Here is a 16,132-nt window from a genome sequence, read left to right on the forward strand (position 1 = left end):
ACACTTCAGCACGCTGTTCCATCAGCTCATCCATGAAGTTTGCAATATGCTGAGGTTTAGCGTAGCTGAGTATAGAATTACAGCCCTGTAATATATAACAGGTACTTTGGGATTAGAGAGGGGGAGAAGGTGAGGGGTCAAGTGCTCTGCTCTGAGTGGCACAAGGACTGAAATACCTTCACCCTACTTTACCCACACACAAAATCATTTAAGTCTGGTGATGGCTTTGTTGAGTTGACTGATCTGGAATGAATGAAGTTGTGCTTCAGGGTTGAAATCACAGCAGAGTCGATCCAAACTCTAGTCTAGGGGCTCCTGCCACCCAACTGTGCTGGCAGTAATCGAGACACAGTTTCTTGAGACGCATTGAAGAAAAGTCGGTAAACGCCGTGTAAACGTTACGAACTACCATGATCACTTCTGGAAAACATTGTCTTGCTATATTTCATGTTTTAAATGTGGACAAAAAGAAAAAGACACAAGTGGACGAGGTGGCCGAGTGGTTAAGGCGATGGACTGCTAATCCATTGTGCTCTGCACGCGTGGGTTCGAATCCCATCCTCGTCGTAATGAGCTTTTATTCTTAGAAGGAAAAGTGATATCATAAAAACGCTCGAAAGGATGGCGTTCCACTGCAATACACTGTGTGCCAGTGGGTACACTCCAATCTGTGTTTACTACACCGTCGTCATCACTGTTTCTCCGTTTAACTTTGAAGATAGTTATGATCACTTCTGGAAAACATTGCCTTGCTATATTTCCCGTTTTAAATGTGGACAAAAAAACCCAAAAATGGACGAGGTGGCCGAGTGGTTAAGGCGATGGACTGCTAATCCATTGTGCTCTGCACGCATGGGTTCGAATCCCATCCTCGTCGTACTGTGCTTTTGTATTGTATGAGGAAACAAAAGTGATATGATATAAGGCTCAAAAGGACCACGTTCCATTGCAATGCACTGTGGACTCATGGGTAAACTTCAATCAGTGTTTACGACTCCATCGTCGCCTCGGTGAACGTTGTGTAAACGTGCCGTGTTATTAACTGCCATGCTCACTTCTGGAAAACATTGCCTTGCTATATTTCCCGTTTTAAATGTGGACAAAAAAAGTACAATAACGGACGAGGTGGCCGAGTGGTTAAGGCGATGGACTGCTAATCCATTGTGCTCTGCACGCGTGGGTTCGAATCCCATCCTTGTCGTACTGTGCTTTTACATTGTATGAGGAAACAAAAGTGATATGATATAAGGCTCAAAAGGACCACGTTCCATTGCAATGCACTGTGGACTCGTGGGTAAACTTCAATCAGTGTTTACGACTCCATCGTCGCCTCGGTGAACGTTGTGTAAACGTGCCGTGTTATTAACTGCCATGCTCACTTCTGGCAAACATTGCCTTGCTATATTTCCCGTTTTAAATGTGGACAAAAAACATACAAAAACGGACGAGGTGGCCGAGTGGTTAAGGCGATGGACTGCTAATCCATTGTGCTCTGCACGCGTGGGTTCAAATCCCATCCTCGTCGTACTGTGCTTTTGTATTGTATGAGGAAACAAAAGTGATATGATATAAGGCTTGAAAGTATCCAGTTCCACCCTCGTCGTACTGTGCTTTTAAATTGTAAGAGTGAACAAAAGTGATACGATAAAAGGCTTGAAAGTATCCAGTTCCATCCTCGTCTTACTGTGCTCTTAAATTGTATGAGGAAACAAAAGTGATATGATATAAGCCTCGAAAGGACCGCGTTCCATTGCAATGCACTGTGGACTCGTGGGTAAACTTCAATCAGTGTTTACTACTCCATCATCGCCTCTGTGAACGTTGTGTAAACGTGCCGTGTTATTAACTGCCATGATCACTTCTGGAAAACATCGCCTTGCTATATTTCCTGTTTTAAATGTGGACAAATAAAAAGGCGAAAACGGACGAGGTGGCCGAGTGGTTAAGGCGATGGACTGCTAATCCATTGTGCTCTGCACGCGTGGGTTCGAATCCCATCCTCGTCGTAACGAGCTTTTATTCTTAGAAGGAAAAGTGATATCATGAAAACGCTCGAAAGGATGGCGTTCCACTGCAATACACTGTGTGCCAGTGGGTACACTCCAATCTGTGTTTACTACACCGTCGTCATCACTGTTTCTCCGTTTAACTTTGAAGATAGTTATGATCACTTCTGGAAAACATTGCCTTGCTATATTTCCCGTTTTAAATGTGGACAAAAAAAACCCAAAAACGGACGAGGTGGCCGAGTGGTTAAGGCGATGGACTGCTAATCCATTGTGCTCTGCACGCATGGGTTCGAATCCCATCCTCGTCGTACTGTGCTTTTGAATTGTATGAGGAAACAAAAGTGATATGATATAAGGCTCAAAAGGACCACGTTCCATTGCAATGCACTGTGGACTCATGGGTAAACTTCAATTAGTGTTTACGACTCCATCGTCGCCTCGGTGAACGTTGTGTAAACGTGCCGTGTTATTAACTGCCATGCTCACTTCTGGAAAACATTGCCTTGCTATATTTCCCGTTTTAAATGCGGACAAAAAAAGTACAACAACGGACGAGGTGGCCGAGTGGTTAAGGCGATGGACTGCTAATCCATTGTGCTCTGCACGCGTGGGTTCGAATCCCATCCTCGTCGTAACAAGCGTTTATTCTTAGAAGGAAAAGTGATATCATGAATACGCTCGAAAGGATGGCGTTCCACTGCAATACACTGTGTGCCAGTGGGTACACTCCGATCTGTGTTTACTACACCGTCGTCATCACTGTTTCTCCGTTTAACTTTGAAGATAGTTATGATCACTTCTGAAAAACATTGCCTTGCTATATTTCCCGTTTTAAATGTGGACAAAAAAAACCCAAAAACGGACGAGGTGGCCGAGTGGTTAAGGCGATGGACTGCTAATCCATTGTGCTCTGCACGCATGGGTTCGAATCCCATCCTCGTCGTACTGTGCTTTTGAATTGTATGAGGAAACAAAAGTGATATGATATAAGGCTCAAAAGGACCACGTTCCACTGCAATACACTGTGTGCCAGTGGGTACACTCCGATCTGTGTTTACTACACCGTCGTCATCACTGTTTCTCCGTTTAACTTTGAAGATAGTTTTATTAACTGCTATGATCACTTCTGGAAAACATTGCCTTGCTATATTTCCCATTTTAAATGTGGACAAAAAGAAGACAAAAATGGAAGAGGTGGCCAAGTGGTTAAGGCGATGGTCTGCTAATCCATTGTGCTCTGCACGCATGGATTCGAATCCCATCCTCGTCGTATTGTGCTTTTAAATTGTAAGAGTGAACAAAAGTGATATGATAAAAGGCTTGAAAATATCCAGTTCCATCCTCGTCTTACTGTGCTTTTAAATTGTATGAGGAAACAAAAGTGATATGATATAAGGCTCGAAAGGACTGCGTTCCATCGCAATGCACTGTGGACTCGTGGGTAAACTTCAATCAGTGTTTACGACTCCATTGTCGCCTCTGTGAACATTGTGTAAACGTGCCGTGTTATTAACTGCCATGCTCACTTCTGGAAAACATTGCCTTGCTATATTTCCCTTTTTAAATGTGGACAAACTTTTATTCTTAGAGAAGGAAAAGTGATATGATGAAAAGGCTTGTGCTTTTAAGGATGATGGTCCACTGCAATGCTCTGTGGACTAGTGAGTAAACTCAGATCTGTGTTTACCACCCTGTCGTCACCTCTGTTCGTCCGTTTGACTTTGAACGTTGTGTCAACTTTATTAACTGCCACAACCACTTCTGGGAAAAAAATCGACTTGCTATATTTCCTGTTTAAAATGTCTGCTCTGCACACATGGGTCTGAATCCCATCCTCGTCGTAGCAAGCTTTTAATTCTAAGAGAAGGAAAAGTGATATGCTGATAAGTACGAGCAAACACTGACTCCTTGGGTTAATGTTCTCAGCTGCATGAGGGGAAGAAGAAAAAGGAAGGACAGAGGGAGAATAAGAATATCAGGTGACACATCCATTGAAAAGTTAACTTCAAAGGCATTTGTTAGCTCTTCAGTTCAAACTAAATCTTCCTCTTTCTGTTATTATGATCAGTGGAACACATTTTTTAAGATTAATGGTTGAAATCCTTTGAACTAACTAAGTGAAAAGAAAAGACAAACGGTTGTATATTCCTGTGTGAACCAGTTAAAAAATGGTGCTACTAAATATTCTGATACTGATGACTTATGACTAATGAAACTACATGCTCAAATGAGAGAAGTCAAACTCACAGAAAGAGGGCTACTTTTGGCTACGGATTTCATTTTATTTGGCCTTTGAAGTCTTCAAAATCTCTCCCACCACTAATGCATAATGTGCAGCAGCTGATGTTCATATAACAGGAATGGCAACAACAGTATTGGTCATCAATTGACATACAGGTATCTTCTTGATGCTCGTAACTTTCAAAGACAAACCTCTATTTGGCCCCTTGAGTGTTTTTGTCTCACCCTGAAATCACTCCAAGGTTTTGCTGACAAACCTCTCCTCAGGTGCTGAGTGTGTATTCTACAGTAACAAGTATTGTGACTAACCCTTGCGCAGCTGGCTTCTGAGAGGATTCCTGTGAGAGTCAGAGAGGTGTGTGTGAGGTGAGTGTGTGCACATGTGTGCGTTGTAAACCAGACATCCCCCACGCACCCTTCTACCCCCAGCACTTCTGTTTGGAGGAATGTGTGGCCGGCCTCCTACGCAGGACGGCTGTGCCAACATTCCTAGCTAACACAGAAGGAGAGGGAGGTAGAGGGCGAATGAAAGAAGGCCGACGATACGCAGAGACAGCAAGTTAAATGTGAGTGATGTGAAGATTTGACCAAAGAGAAAAGGGATGGGTGACACTTGTATGCTGGGATCAAATAAAAAGGGAAGGGGCTTGAGAAAAAGAGGCATCGATTGTTCCCTAAATTGCCCCTAAGGCCCCATCATAACCTCATAACAAGACACACACACACACACACACGAGCACACCATAAAAGTCCAGATTCCTAGAATACCGTCCCTTTGCCAGAGCGGATCCTGCCTTAAATCTGCACACACACACAGTTTCGCCAACACTACAATGCTTACAGATGCATGGTAATGAAACAGGTTTATTTAAAGGTATAAAGTGCTTCTCAACTTCAGATAAACTGTGACCGAAAACAAGCAACATTTGTTTGGCTGAAAATTCACCACAAGTGCTACTGATGCGTGTGAGAATGCTGTGGTTTATAATCATCTTGTGTTCTTCAGCGAAACGTACAGAAATGTGGGGGAACATTTACACCGAGGCACGTTTGTCACACTGGCAGTTTATGTAAGCATAGTGGTAGAAACACATCATTTGTGAGCCACGGTGCATGGGTTCGAAAGCCTACATTCACACTCTGTTGGTTTAATTTCTAAACACCAAGTATTCAGGGTGTATACAAGAAAATGTGGAACCACATGGTCGCCCACGGACACTGGGCTTGTCTCAACAGGAAGTGGATCATGATCTAAAGCAGCTGACGGGAGGGTGATGCAGACAAGAACACTCTCCAACTGACAAGGTGGCCAAGTGGTTAATACGGCAAGATTGTGGAAATACTAAATAAAAAAGATGAAATAGCATTGACATTGACTTCCTACATTTCCCTTTTAGATGTGGACAAAAAAAACAATAGACACAGACGAGGTGGCCGAGTGGTTAAGGCGATGGATTGCTAATCCATTGTGCTCTGCACGCGTGGGTTCGAATCCCATCCTCGTCGTAGCAAGCTTTTAATTCTAAGTGAAGGAAAAGCGATCTGATGATACTGGTCGAAAGGATGACGTTCCTCTGAAATGCACTGTGGGCCAGTGGCTTAGCTCCAATCTTTGTTTACTACACCATTGTCATCTCTGTTCGTCCATTTAACTTTGAAGATAGTGTAAACATGCCATGTTATTAACTGCCATGACCACTTCCAGAAAACATTGACTTCCTACATTTACCTTTTAGATGTGGACAAAAAAATAACTAAAAACAGACGAGGTGGCCGAGTGGTTAAGGCGATGGACTGCTAATCCATTGTGCTCTGCACGCATGGGTTCGAATCCCATCCTCGTCGTACTGTGCTTTTACATTGTATGAGGGGAAACAAAAGTGGCTTGATAGGATCACCTTCCACCACAATGTACTGTGGGCTAGTGGGTAAACTTCAATCTGTGTTTACTACATCTTCGTCAGTTTAATGTTGAAGATAGTGTAAACGGGTCGTGTTATTAACTGCCATGATCACTTCCGGAAAACATTGATTTACTATATTTCCCTTTTAAATGTGACAAAAAAAGACAAAAACAGACGAGGTGGCCGAGTGGTTAAGGCAATGCACTGCAGGTTTAAATCCCATTCTCATCAAATTAGAAACAGCATGAAAGAAAATGGCATATTGTTACCACAGAAATTTAAAAGTTGCTGACAAATAATTAAAATTATCAAATGGAGAAATGAATTTCATCTAATTCTGTGATGGCCCCAATGGAAGTTTAAATAAATGTAAACTTATTAAATGCTGCCCCTCACGGAAGAGTTTCTTTAAATTCTATTGGTGAGGAACTAATAAAGGAATTAAAAAAGGCAAAGAATACTGAGGACTGGCAATTTTGGTGTTATTATGACATTAACAGCACCTGCTGTACTGTCCCTTATTCACTTAATGGCATCATAGAAAAATCAGTGATTTTCAGGAATGCGTTGTTGGGGAGTGCTACAAGTATGTTGCTTTAACTAACTAACTTTACCTTGTAGCTTCTTGCTCCAGACGAGACACACTTGGCACGTAGAACATCACCCCAAAGAAGAGCAGTGGTTCATTGCCAAACTTGTCCAACTGCTTCTTCAGTGGTTTCTCCAGCTCCACCCAGCGCTGGGCCGGGGTCTGGGTCTTCCCTTGGAACCACAGGCCAAAGTAATGAGTCTAGAGTGACAGCAGAGATGAAGGAAGGGTCAGACAGGCACACAAAATCAGGGGGTCACAGTCATGGCAGTGGAGCAAGAAGCCCATGAAAGAGTGACAATATATTTCGGTCGAACAAGGAAAACATTCAGGATATCATTAAGTAAATGAAGTACAACAAGCGTATATGTCCCCTTAATCTGTTAATAGCATCTGACATCTGAGGCACGATCTAAGTTAAACATGTTAACGTACATGTTTAACTTAGATCTTGGAGATGTCTCCAAGATCTAAGTTAAACATGTTAATGTAGATGTTTAACTTAGATCATGGAGATGTCTCCAAGAGGAAAGACCTGGAAAAGGAGCGCTTAGGTGAGACTGTTGACCCACTCAGCATGCTGCGTTACTAACTGGCACGTTATAAAAGGGGACAAACTCTACAGTAACAGACAAGGTGGCTGAGTGGTTAAGGCGATATCCATTGTGCTCTACACGCATGGGTTCGAGTCCCATCCTTGTCGTAGTGTCCTTTTAAATTCTAAAACAAGGTAAAGTGACAATCAGTCAATTAGGCTCAAAAGGGTGACATACCAACGCATTGTGGGCTGGTGTGTTCAATGCAATGTGTGTTTAGTACATCGATGTCTGTTTAGGCGTCAACATGCTGTGTTATTAACGGCCACTTTTGGAACAGTGGCGGAATATTTTTATCGTTTTAAAAGTAGATAGACAGTAGACAGTAATAGACGACGTGGCCTAGTGGTTAAGGCAATGGACTGCTAATCCATTGTGCTCTGCACGCGTGGGTTCGAATACCATCCTTGTCGAATGGTTGTTTTAACAATGCGTAACACAAAACAATAATTGAGGCGCTCATACCGCATTCAGTAAAACAAGGTAAGGAGGTGGCATACGAGACAGGGAGGGAGAAGGTGCAGTAGTGAATGGATTCAGGACACACAGACAGCAGAAAAAATAAAAAAAGAAAGACGCATGAATTTCATGTTCAGATGTTAAGTTTGCACTCTTGTTGTGAGGCAACATTGTTGACAACCAGACAAGGTGATGGATTCAGATAAACAAGAGTCCTCAGACTTCATGGTGAGCACAGAACAGACGGCACTAAAGTCGAGGCATCTTTTTATAACCTCTCTGACACCTGACAAATACCACAACATTGTGTGAGTGCGCACAACGACACCTCCCTCCATCCCCACCATGCACACAAATAAGAGAATGTCCGTCCAACGGCCCATTCAATTCTCAGGATGTGCTGTACAAAACAAACACCAATGTCATTAATAAGAAAAATGTTTTGACCCAGTTTTAACGTCCTTCATATGTCTAATTTTGGGATACTTAATTTATGTTGTGAAGTTAAAGTGTGTTTCCTCTACACCTTTCTTGAAGCGAGCAACCACAAATGTCAAACAAAAGATTCAAACACAAAACCAGCATTAAAACTCTGCACTGAAACTCAAATAAAACACAGATGAAAGAGAAAAGTCCAGACAGATGTCCCTGAAGCCATTTGGTTCCAAAAGAAGTTCTCAACAAATTGACAAATGGTTGTTCCTCACCTCCCGGAGCTCCAGCCTCTGGGCCACCGCCTCCAGACATTCCTGCCCTGTACTCTCCACCGACAGAGTGCACTCAATCACATTGTCGTCCAGCAGGCGAATCCGGGTCACAAAGTAGTTCTTGCTCAGGACATTGTAGCGCCGTGTGCGCCTCAGCTTCAGCCGGAAAGGCATAGCTGGCGGCTTGTCGTGGGTCACGGCTGAGTCAGAGGTCAAAAGTCACTTGGGAGCAAGCAAGCGAAAAGAGAGCGAGACAGGCGTGTGGGCCGGCTCTATGACCTGGCCGCTGCCCTCCTCACTCTCGCGCGACGCCAGCCACACCACTGGGTGGAGAGATGCACCCTGGCGAGGCGCAGGCCCATTCCCGAAGATGTTCGAAGAGGAAAACAGCGATCAACACGTGCTGTGGAGAGACACAAAAAACATTCATGAAGGATCGTAAAAAGCAAAGCAGAAGAAGATCAATAGGTATTTTGCTAGAATCACCAGAGCTAGGACGATGTAGTTGCTGTATCTGCACAAACAGGAATGGCCCGGTATCCAACAGTACTATCCTACAGTTGTGGCAGCTGTGCTACTTCTAGCCCCATGAGGCCGAGGCTGAGAGACACAGGAGATGTGAGGGCTACGGATGAACGAACATCAAACAGCACAGCGCAGACATCCATCTGAACCCAGCAGCTGGCTTTGAGGAACTGATGGAGCTTCTAAGACTTCTATCTGCCTGCGTGGGAGGCCTTTTCTTTTCAACCCCCACTTCCAACTCTTTGGTCGCTGACGTTATAGCGCACAGTTTAGCGCGGAACGGGACAGATACTTTTGAGCAGCTATTGCCAAAGTCAATAAGAAGTAAGTTCAAACAAAATAGAAATACTTGGGGAAGTCTTTGGGGACGATTTAACACATCACTGGGTAACTCTTCAAGCCTAAGCTTTTATGTCAATAATGAGGAGAGGGTTGTAAGTGGAGCGTGACACCTGCCGGCAGGTACATTCACACCTGTTTTCTGAATGAACACATTCCCAAAAGAGGTTTCATCTGCTTTTAAACCACACACCTGAGTAGCAAATGGAGCCCCCCGCAGCTGAAGTTACATACACACTGTTGACAACGATTCTTCTCATTGGGCTTCACAACTTTATAATCCAAGATGTCATCATTAGCTTCCACTGCTACTCAAATCAAAAGATTATGCTGAGCTGTTAGGTTGACGCCTTATTCAGGTGAAATGGTGATGACACAATATCATACACCTCCAGGTGTGCACCAGTCAAACCCCAAAGCAGGTGATGATATATCACGCAGCAACAGAAGAAACAACAATTTTGAAATGATAAGGCAGCAGGGGCGAGAAGGAGGAGCGGAGGAGATGGAGCGAATGTGTTGCTTCTTGTCCTGCTCTCCGGCAGTATGCTGTTGATAGTCAGCTTGGACTACGGCCCAGATTCCTCTCTCCTCAGACTGGAAAAACAGAGCACACCTGACTCAAGTATGCAATGCAAGGAAGGAGAGTGTGTGCATGTGTGTGCATGTGCAATAGACAGACCAGGCTAACAACCAAGACAGAGATCATTTAAAGTTGAATGAGAGACGCAGCACATTCTCACACTCATATTTGCTTGAGCAAACTATTTAAGACAGTTTTTTCTTAACAAATCAGCTTCTCCATGGACATGTGGCCACGGTGACCCCGGGCCTTTGCCCGACATGAACTGTGACCTCTCGGACCCCCATTTTTTGGCTTAAAATGTGTGTCAAACTCAGGCCTAGGGGCCAAATCTGGCCCACAATGTAGTTTTTTGCAGCCTGCCAGGCATATGATGCATAAAAAGTTTAGTACAATATCAGAGTGAAAAAAAGTGGTCCTTGTGTGTCTGCCGTCACTAAAATAACTGATCCATAAGTCAAAGGTTATACTCTATGTTATGATGACATCATGAAAGATATATGCAGATACAAACTCTTATTTTGTCCCGCAATTATTTGTAATCACTTTGATGTATATCCTATTCTTTAGACGTTGTTTTGCATCATTGTTCGTGCCAAAAAAGTAATTAAACTTCCATATGTTCATCTTCCTCCAGAATTGTTAATAGTAATATAATTGTCTTTAGCATTTCTCAGAAATACTTTTATATGCATTTCTTGTAGTGTAGTATAGACACATTGTTTTAATAATGGGCTTTTTCATCATCAACAATAAATAAATAAATGTTATTTCCATGACTGCCCCCTCAGGCACACATTTGTTTTTACACATGTATTGATTCATGTCTTTAAACACTTTGCATACACAGTGTGATCATGAAACAAACGAACAATCCTCCATTTCAGACTATATTTCTCGTGTTGTATGTTTTTGGGCTTTTTTCACCTGTTGACATATAACAAATAAAACAAACATTATGGTCTATTTTATACAGAAAGTAAATATAGAACTATATGCAACTAAAAATGTTAACATGAAATGGAAAATACAAGTTCTAACATGGACAATACAAGCACTTGATAATTATAAACAGGAATTAAATAAGGACTTGAGTGACATCACCACACACGAACCAGTAAAACAGCAACGGCCTGCAAAATCCCCCTCAACAAGTTTACGGCCGGAGACAAACAGCCAAATAAAGACGCATACTTTCACTGTGTCGTATACAAACATAGACATGCATGAACAGGTCACACCGCAAACACACACTGGAGCACAACACACCCACCAGCTTCTCCTGAGGTTGGTCAGAGGACCAGACAGCAGTCAGTGCGACTTTAAACTAGCAATCAGGGGAACAGTTGGGATTGTGTGGTTGAGACAAACACACAATACAATACAAACCCGAAGAAGAAAAAGAAAAACTACCACTCCGCAGTGACACTCTCTCCCAAGTTTATTTCCAGCCCGAAAAAGCAGTGTATGTTTATGACTTTGCACATTGTAATTTTGTGGTGCAGGAAAAAAGTGCGAGGGAACACTAAAGATAGAGTTGTTTTTCTGTCGACCTTTCTAAATATGTATAAATATATGAATACCGTTTGCGGCTGTTTCTTCAGCATTGAGGGGAAAAGGCGACAAAAATAAAGATATTCTGAGGTTTGACGATGACGTGAGTGACAGCTACAATCAAGTGGAGGTGGAGAGGTTCAATTTCCACTCCTACCAGGGGAATGTCTTAATTACACAGTCAGAACTAAGCAGAGGCAGGAACATTTTACAATGATGTAAAGCAAAAAGGTAAGAGCCTGAAAATGATGCAGTCAAACATTGTGTTAAAACCATTTCTATGTGTCTAATGTAACAATATAATGTACATTTAGAAACTTGTGTAATCACCCTCAGCACTCAGCTAGTGGTGTAACAGTTTTTGAGTGTGTCACATTTGTCATGTTTTTAACATGAAAACCCAGCGAAAACATACGTGTACGTCACTGCGTAGCGCTTGTGTTGGCAACTTTAAGTGAAGTTAACTTGAAAAGAAGTGTAAGTGACAGCTAAATTTTGTCATTGCACACATTTCAGCACATTTGAAACGCAAACGTTGACACTTATAGACAGCATGTGATTGAGTATATGTTAATGCTAGTTTCATTAACCAGCTGTTGGAACAGATGGCGGTCAAGTTAAAAATCAAATCGGAGATCAAATTCCTGCTTCCCCCGCTCAAGTTTGAAAACGAAAACAGCAGTGTTATTGTTGTAAACCGGATGTGAGCTGTGCGGGAACAGACGGCTCATCAGGTGAGACAACATAAACGCATGTGTTAACAGCTGCTGCAAGATATAAAACCTGCAACAAACTCAATGTTGACACAGGTTTCCCCCCTCAGGGTGCGATGTTTCGCATCATCAGGTGCCACCTGAGAATGAAGAGGACGTGCTGCGACACACTCCACAGGGCAAGTGAGAACACAATCGGACTACCTCAGTGAAACAAAAACAGTAAATCAATCAGTTATTATCCACTAACTTTGCTTGAAGTTGGAGACTAATCATCCAGTATGGTGACATCACAGCTGATCTCGAGACCGTTCCCTCTCTCTCTCTGAGCAGTCGGTCTGTCGCTCTGCTCCATTCACGTCCACACAATAGTGGGAACAAAACAGCACTTTGTCGCCCACTGCTAAGACCATTAGACACAGGCTGCCGAGGGCTGAGGACACAAGTGTAGCATGTGTAACTCAATCAATCTGATCTGTGTAGCTTGTCTCCGTCTCAAATACCAACACCCTCCCTTCCCTCCACCATCCCCTGCTGTTACACATGAGCGCTGGAGCAAAACAAACCCGTTAAGTGCTACAGAGTCTGGAACTGCTCTTCCACCAGCATCCTCCAAGACCCAAACCAAAAGCTTTGCAACTCCAGCCTAAATCTAACCTATGATCGCCTCACAATAATGTCTCATAATGAAGGTCAAGGACAGGCTTTTCATTATCTCACCTCAAGAAAACTGATGGCGGGCTCGAGACAGGCATTGCTAAGATCCCATTTCTAAAAATTGCATTTATGACAGAGTTTTCTAACATGGTAGGGTAAAAGAGTTATCATAAACAGAGTCTTATGTTCAGACAAAGAAGCCACACACGCTCGTACAGTCCAACTGTCAATCATCAGCAGCTGCAAACAGACGGTGGCGGCAGAAGGCCGGTCACAAGTGCATCTGCTCTTTCTCTCTGCGGCTCGCCATCCATCTCTTCTTACACAATCTCTCTACTGTGTGAGAACATGAGGACAGTGGCAAACTCACGGAGCTAAGTGCTCACATGGAGGTGACATCCAGACAGCTGAGGAGCACTGTCTATAGGGTGCACACACACACACACACACACACACACACACACACACACACACACACACACACACACACACACACACACACATCACAGCAGGGTGAAATGAACAGACGTTTTTTGTTATGTTAAGACAGAAGGAATCACAGACGGGGCAAATCTAGCATCAGCACAACACCTAAGCCATTTCTACTACCAGGCGTTCATCATGACACCAAAAATGTCAGCAAAATAAAAGATTGCTGGAGTCATCAGAACACGAAGGGAGGAATTGTGCATCTCCCCACATCATGTGCAATCATCATACACTATTACACAACAGTTAGCAATGATAAAAGAGATATAGATGTTTTTGGTCACAGGCTCTGGACATGATCTACGACTTTGATGAGTCAGTGATTGGATTGGTGCGCAAGTTGCCATGTTTTGTTCATCATTCCCAGAACCCGAGTGTGGAGACAGATAAGCCAGGATGAGGTGGGTGGAGGACAAAGCCAAGAAGAGACGTGTGACATCTGACTTTCTCAGGCTCTTATCATGTTGGTACAGTTGGTCAGGAGAGGGGGGAGCCAGGGAGAGAATGAGGGGAGGATGTGGGGAAAGAGTGGGCAAACATGGACAGTTGTACTGATAGTGAGAGCATTCCACGTCAACAACACACACGCGGGACAGTCAGCTACAAAGTCTGTTGCAACAAAAACCGCATCAGCGTTCACATTTTCCATGCCTTCCCACCCCCCTCTCCCTCCATCCTTATCCTGGGAACCAAATCACACAAGAATACAACACACACATGCTCCATCACTATAAAGCCACCGAGTGTTTTCTCACAACTCAACCCTGAGGCACAAACACACACTTCAGTAGCCCTCCGATTTACAAGCCCATGAAAGCAGCAACACATTGCTCTTCCTACTGTTTACATCCGGCAGCGTCTAACAACAGCCAGAGAGGATGAATTCACGTGTTTATACTTGACATCAATTAGAAAGTGTCTTGATCTGCTGTGGAAAAAAGGATCACAGACGTATATCCTTCCTCGCAAAATACCCTAAAATGAGTTTCTGGTGTGCGTTAGTCCCAGATGTGGGCCAGACAAGAACTCAGGATTTCAAAACATGGAGCCTAAACGGCATTAAAGAGGTTGTTTGCTTTGAAAAGTGATGCCAGGAGGCAATCATCTCCCTTTGGTGTTGACTTCTGATCACTCCTCTGTTTCTACGTATACTAAACATGCAACCTGTTTGTTTCAGAGTAGCGCAGCAGGGACGCAACAATTTCACAAGTGGAACCGGGGTTTTCCCAAATAACAGTTTACACAGTGTGGATGGTTGAGGATGTGTGTCATCCATCTATTTGACACAATGATTGGCTCATCATTTTTTAGGTTTGGGAAGATTTTCAGTTTGGTGACCTGAGTAATCACGGTTAAGGGTAGGGTTAGCGCCTCAAACCGGTGCAGAACGTCTAAGAATAGGATGCTGACTAGGAAAAGGGATGAGATTGTTTCCCCACCAACCCTTGTGTTACTACTTCTACAACCTCTAACTATAAATGCTACAAGGATGATCCTGTTGTAGCAACAGGTTTTATCATTAGCAGCTGCTAACAGACGGTGGCAGCAGAAGGCTGGTCACAAGTGCATCTGCTCTTTCTCTCTCCAGTTCACCATCCATGTGTTCTTACACAATCTCTCTACTGTGTGAGAACATGAGGACAGTGGCAAACTCACGGACTACTACCACAACCTCTGACCATAAATGCTACACGTATCACCCGGTTCCAGAAAACACATCCTAAATAGACACCTCTGAAGAGTCTATCCTTCCTTTGCTCACTGAGAGGAAGCATCTCTGCTCTGAAGACTGACTGAGATGCTGCAAATCAAATCATCAGCCACCCACCATCGGAAAATGACTCATTACTTTGCATCCATCGAATTACAGAGACCGGGCGTTAACGGCCAGAACGAATGAAAATGAATCGGAAAGTAACGTGATATCACCACAGCACATTATCACAGCAGCACTTTTATACGAGGGGCTGTCGAGTTAGTCATTGCAACCTACTACAATGAACTCATGGAATATTCTGACAAATCACATGAACACAAAAGTTTTTGCTCGTGAATTAATATTCAACCTTATTTCTTTGTAGTATCTGGCCAGAACAGCACTACCTGACAGCTCAGATGGAAGGTGGCTTGTGGGAAAACTGGGCAGGTTGTAGCATGATTCAGATTTGTTATTGTCTGCTGCTGCCAGAGAGCACGTCACAAATGAGGATCTAACCATGTCTAGTAGAGGAAAAACATCCTCAACAAAGAAATCATTTTCTGTGAAGGTTGAGTGAGGAAGCTGAAGTCAAAATCTCAAAATCCAAGAAGAATATTCCACAGCGGTCATGGAATTATGGATGAACTTTCTACCTCTGCTAATATCTCAGAGGAGGCGCATTTTGGATTAGCTGTACACCAGGGTTATGAAGGAAAAGTGATGGACATGAAGGCCAGGCAATAAAATTCCTTGAAAATCTGTGTTTAATTCAAGTACAGAAATCTTCATGACAGCTGTGCTGATCTTAATTTCGAACTTTATCTCCGACTGAGCTGAGGATGAGAAGTCAAATGTTTCTTCACTAACTTACTGTGCTACGACTAGAATCATTTATCTGCCGCAAAACCAAAATTTCCAGCCTACTTTATTCTCATCCTACAAATCAATTTAAACGTGAATTAATTGGCTCCTTGGTGGGTGAATGAAGTAAAACACAAGAATACATTCTGCACATAACTCTGCTATCTCTTTTAAGGGCAATTTAAAAAAGCTTGGCTAGATTTTTCG

At 43.2% G+C, this 16,132-nt stretch overlaps 1 protein-coding gene and 12 non-coding genes across 15 annotated transcripts in view; 12 read left to right on the top strand and 1 right to left on the bottom strand.

Annotated features, from left to right (window-relative positions):
- LOC128768635 (tyrosine-protein phosphatase non-receptor type 14-like) overlaps nucleotides 1-16,132 on the bottom strand; it is a 55,754-nt gene that overhangs the window by 13,311 nt on the left and 26,311 nt on the right. For all 3 annotated transcript variants that reach the window (XM_053881632.1, XM_053881633.1, XM_053881631.1), the window contains 2 exons: nucleotides 8,506-8,908; nucleotides 6,769-6,944 (listed from right to left, as the gene is read on the bottom strand). In XM_053881632.1, the coding sequence (XP_053737607.1) occupies nucleotides 6,769-6,944; nucleotides 8,506-8,679 (350 nt within the window). In that variant the 5' untranslated portion in view covers nucleotides 8,680-8,908. The remainder of the gene's footprint in view (nucleotides 1-6,768; nucleotides 6,945-8,505; nucleotides 8,909-16,132) is intronic.
- Nucleotides 486-567, top strand: trnas-gcu (transfer RNA serine (anticodon GCU)). The gene has a single exon. It is a non-coding gene; the product is annotated as a tRNA-Ser (tRNA).
- On the top strand, nucleotides 796-877 carry trnas-gcu (transfer RNA serine (anticodon GCU)). The gene has a single exon. It is a non-coding gene; the product is annotated as a tRNA-Ser (tRNA).
- On the top strand, nucleotides 1,120-1,201 carry trnas-gcu (transfer RNA serine (anticodon GCU)). The gene has a single exon. It is a non-coding gene; the product is annotated as a tRNA-Ser (tRNA).
- On the top strand, nucleotides 1,444-1,525 carry trnas-gcu (transfer RNA serine (anticodon GCU)). The gene has a single exon. It is a non-coding gene; the product is annotated as a tRNA-Ser (tRNA).
- On the top strand, nucleotides 1,925-2,006 carry trnas-gcu (transfer RNA serine (anticodon GCU)). The gene has a single exon. It is a non-coding gene; the product is annotated as a tRNA-Ser (tRNA).
- On the top strand, nucleotides 2,236-2,317 carry trnas-gcu (transfer RNA serine (anticodon GCU)). The gene has a single exon. It is a non-coding gene; the product is annotated as a tRNA-Ser (tRNA).
- trnas-gcu (transfer RNA serine (anticodon GCU)) lies at nucleotides 2,560-2,641 on the top strand. The gene has a single exon. It is a non-coding gene; the product is annotated as a tRNA-Ser (tRNA).
- trnas-gcu (transfer RNA serine (anticodon GCU)) lies at nucleotides 2,871-2,952 on the top strand. The gene has a single exon. It is a non-coding gene; the product is annotated as a tRNA-Ser (tRNA).
- On the top strand, nucleotides 3,198-3,279 carry trnas-gcu (transfer RNA serine (anticodon GCU)). The gene has a single exon. It is a non-coding gene; the product is annotated as a tRNA-Ser (tRNA).
- trnas-gcu (transfer RNA serine (anticodon GCU)) lies at nucleotides 5,675-5,756 on the top strand. The gene has a single exon. It is a non-coding gene; the product is annotated as a tRNA-Ser (tRNA).
- Nucleotides 6,014-6,095, top strand: trnas-gcu (transfer RNA serine (anticodon GCU)). Its single transcript has one exon. It is a non-coding gene; the product is annotated as a tRNA-Ser (tRNA).
- trnas-gcu (transfer RNA serine (anticodon GCU)) lies at nucleotides 7,671-7,752 on the top strand. Its single transcript has one exon. It is a non-coding gene; the product is annotated as a tRNA-Ser (tRNA).

This window comes from Synchiropus splendidus, chromosome 12 (assembly GCF_027744825.2).
Source record: "Synchiropus splendidus isolate RoL2022-P1 chromosome 12, RoL_Sspl_1.0, whole genome shotgun sequence".
NCBI classification, from domain to species: domain Eukaryota; kingdom Metazoa; phylum Chordata; class Actinopteri; order Syngnathiformes; family Callionymidae; genus Synchiropus; species Synchiropus splendidus.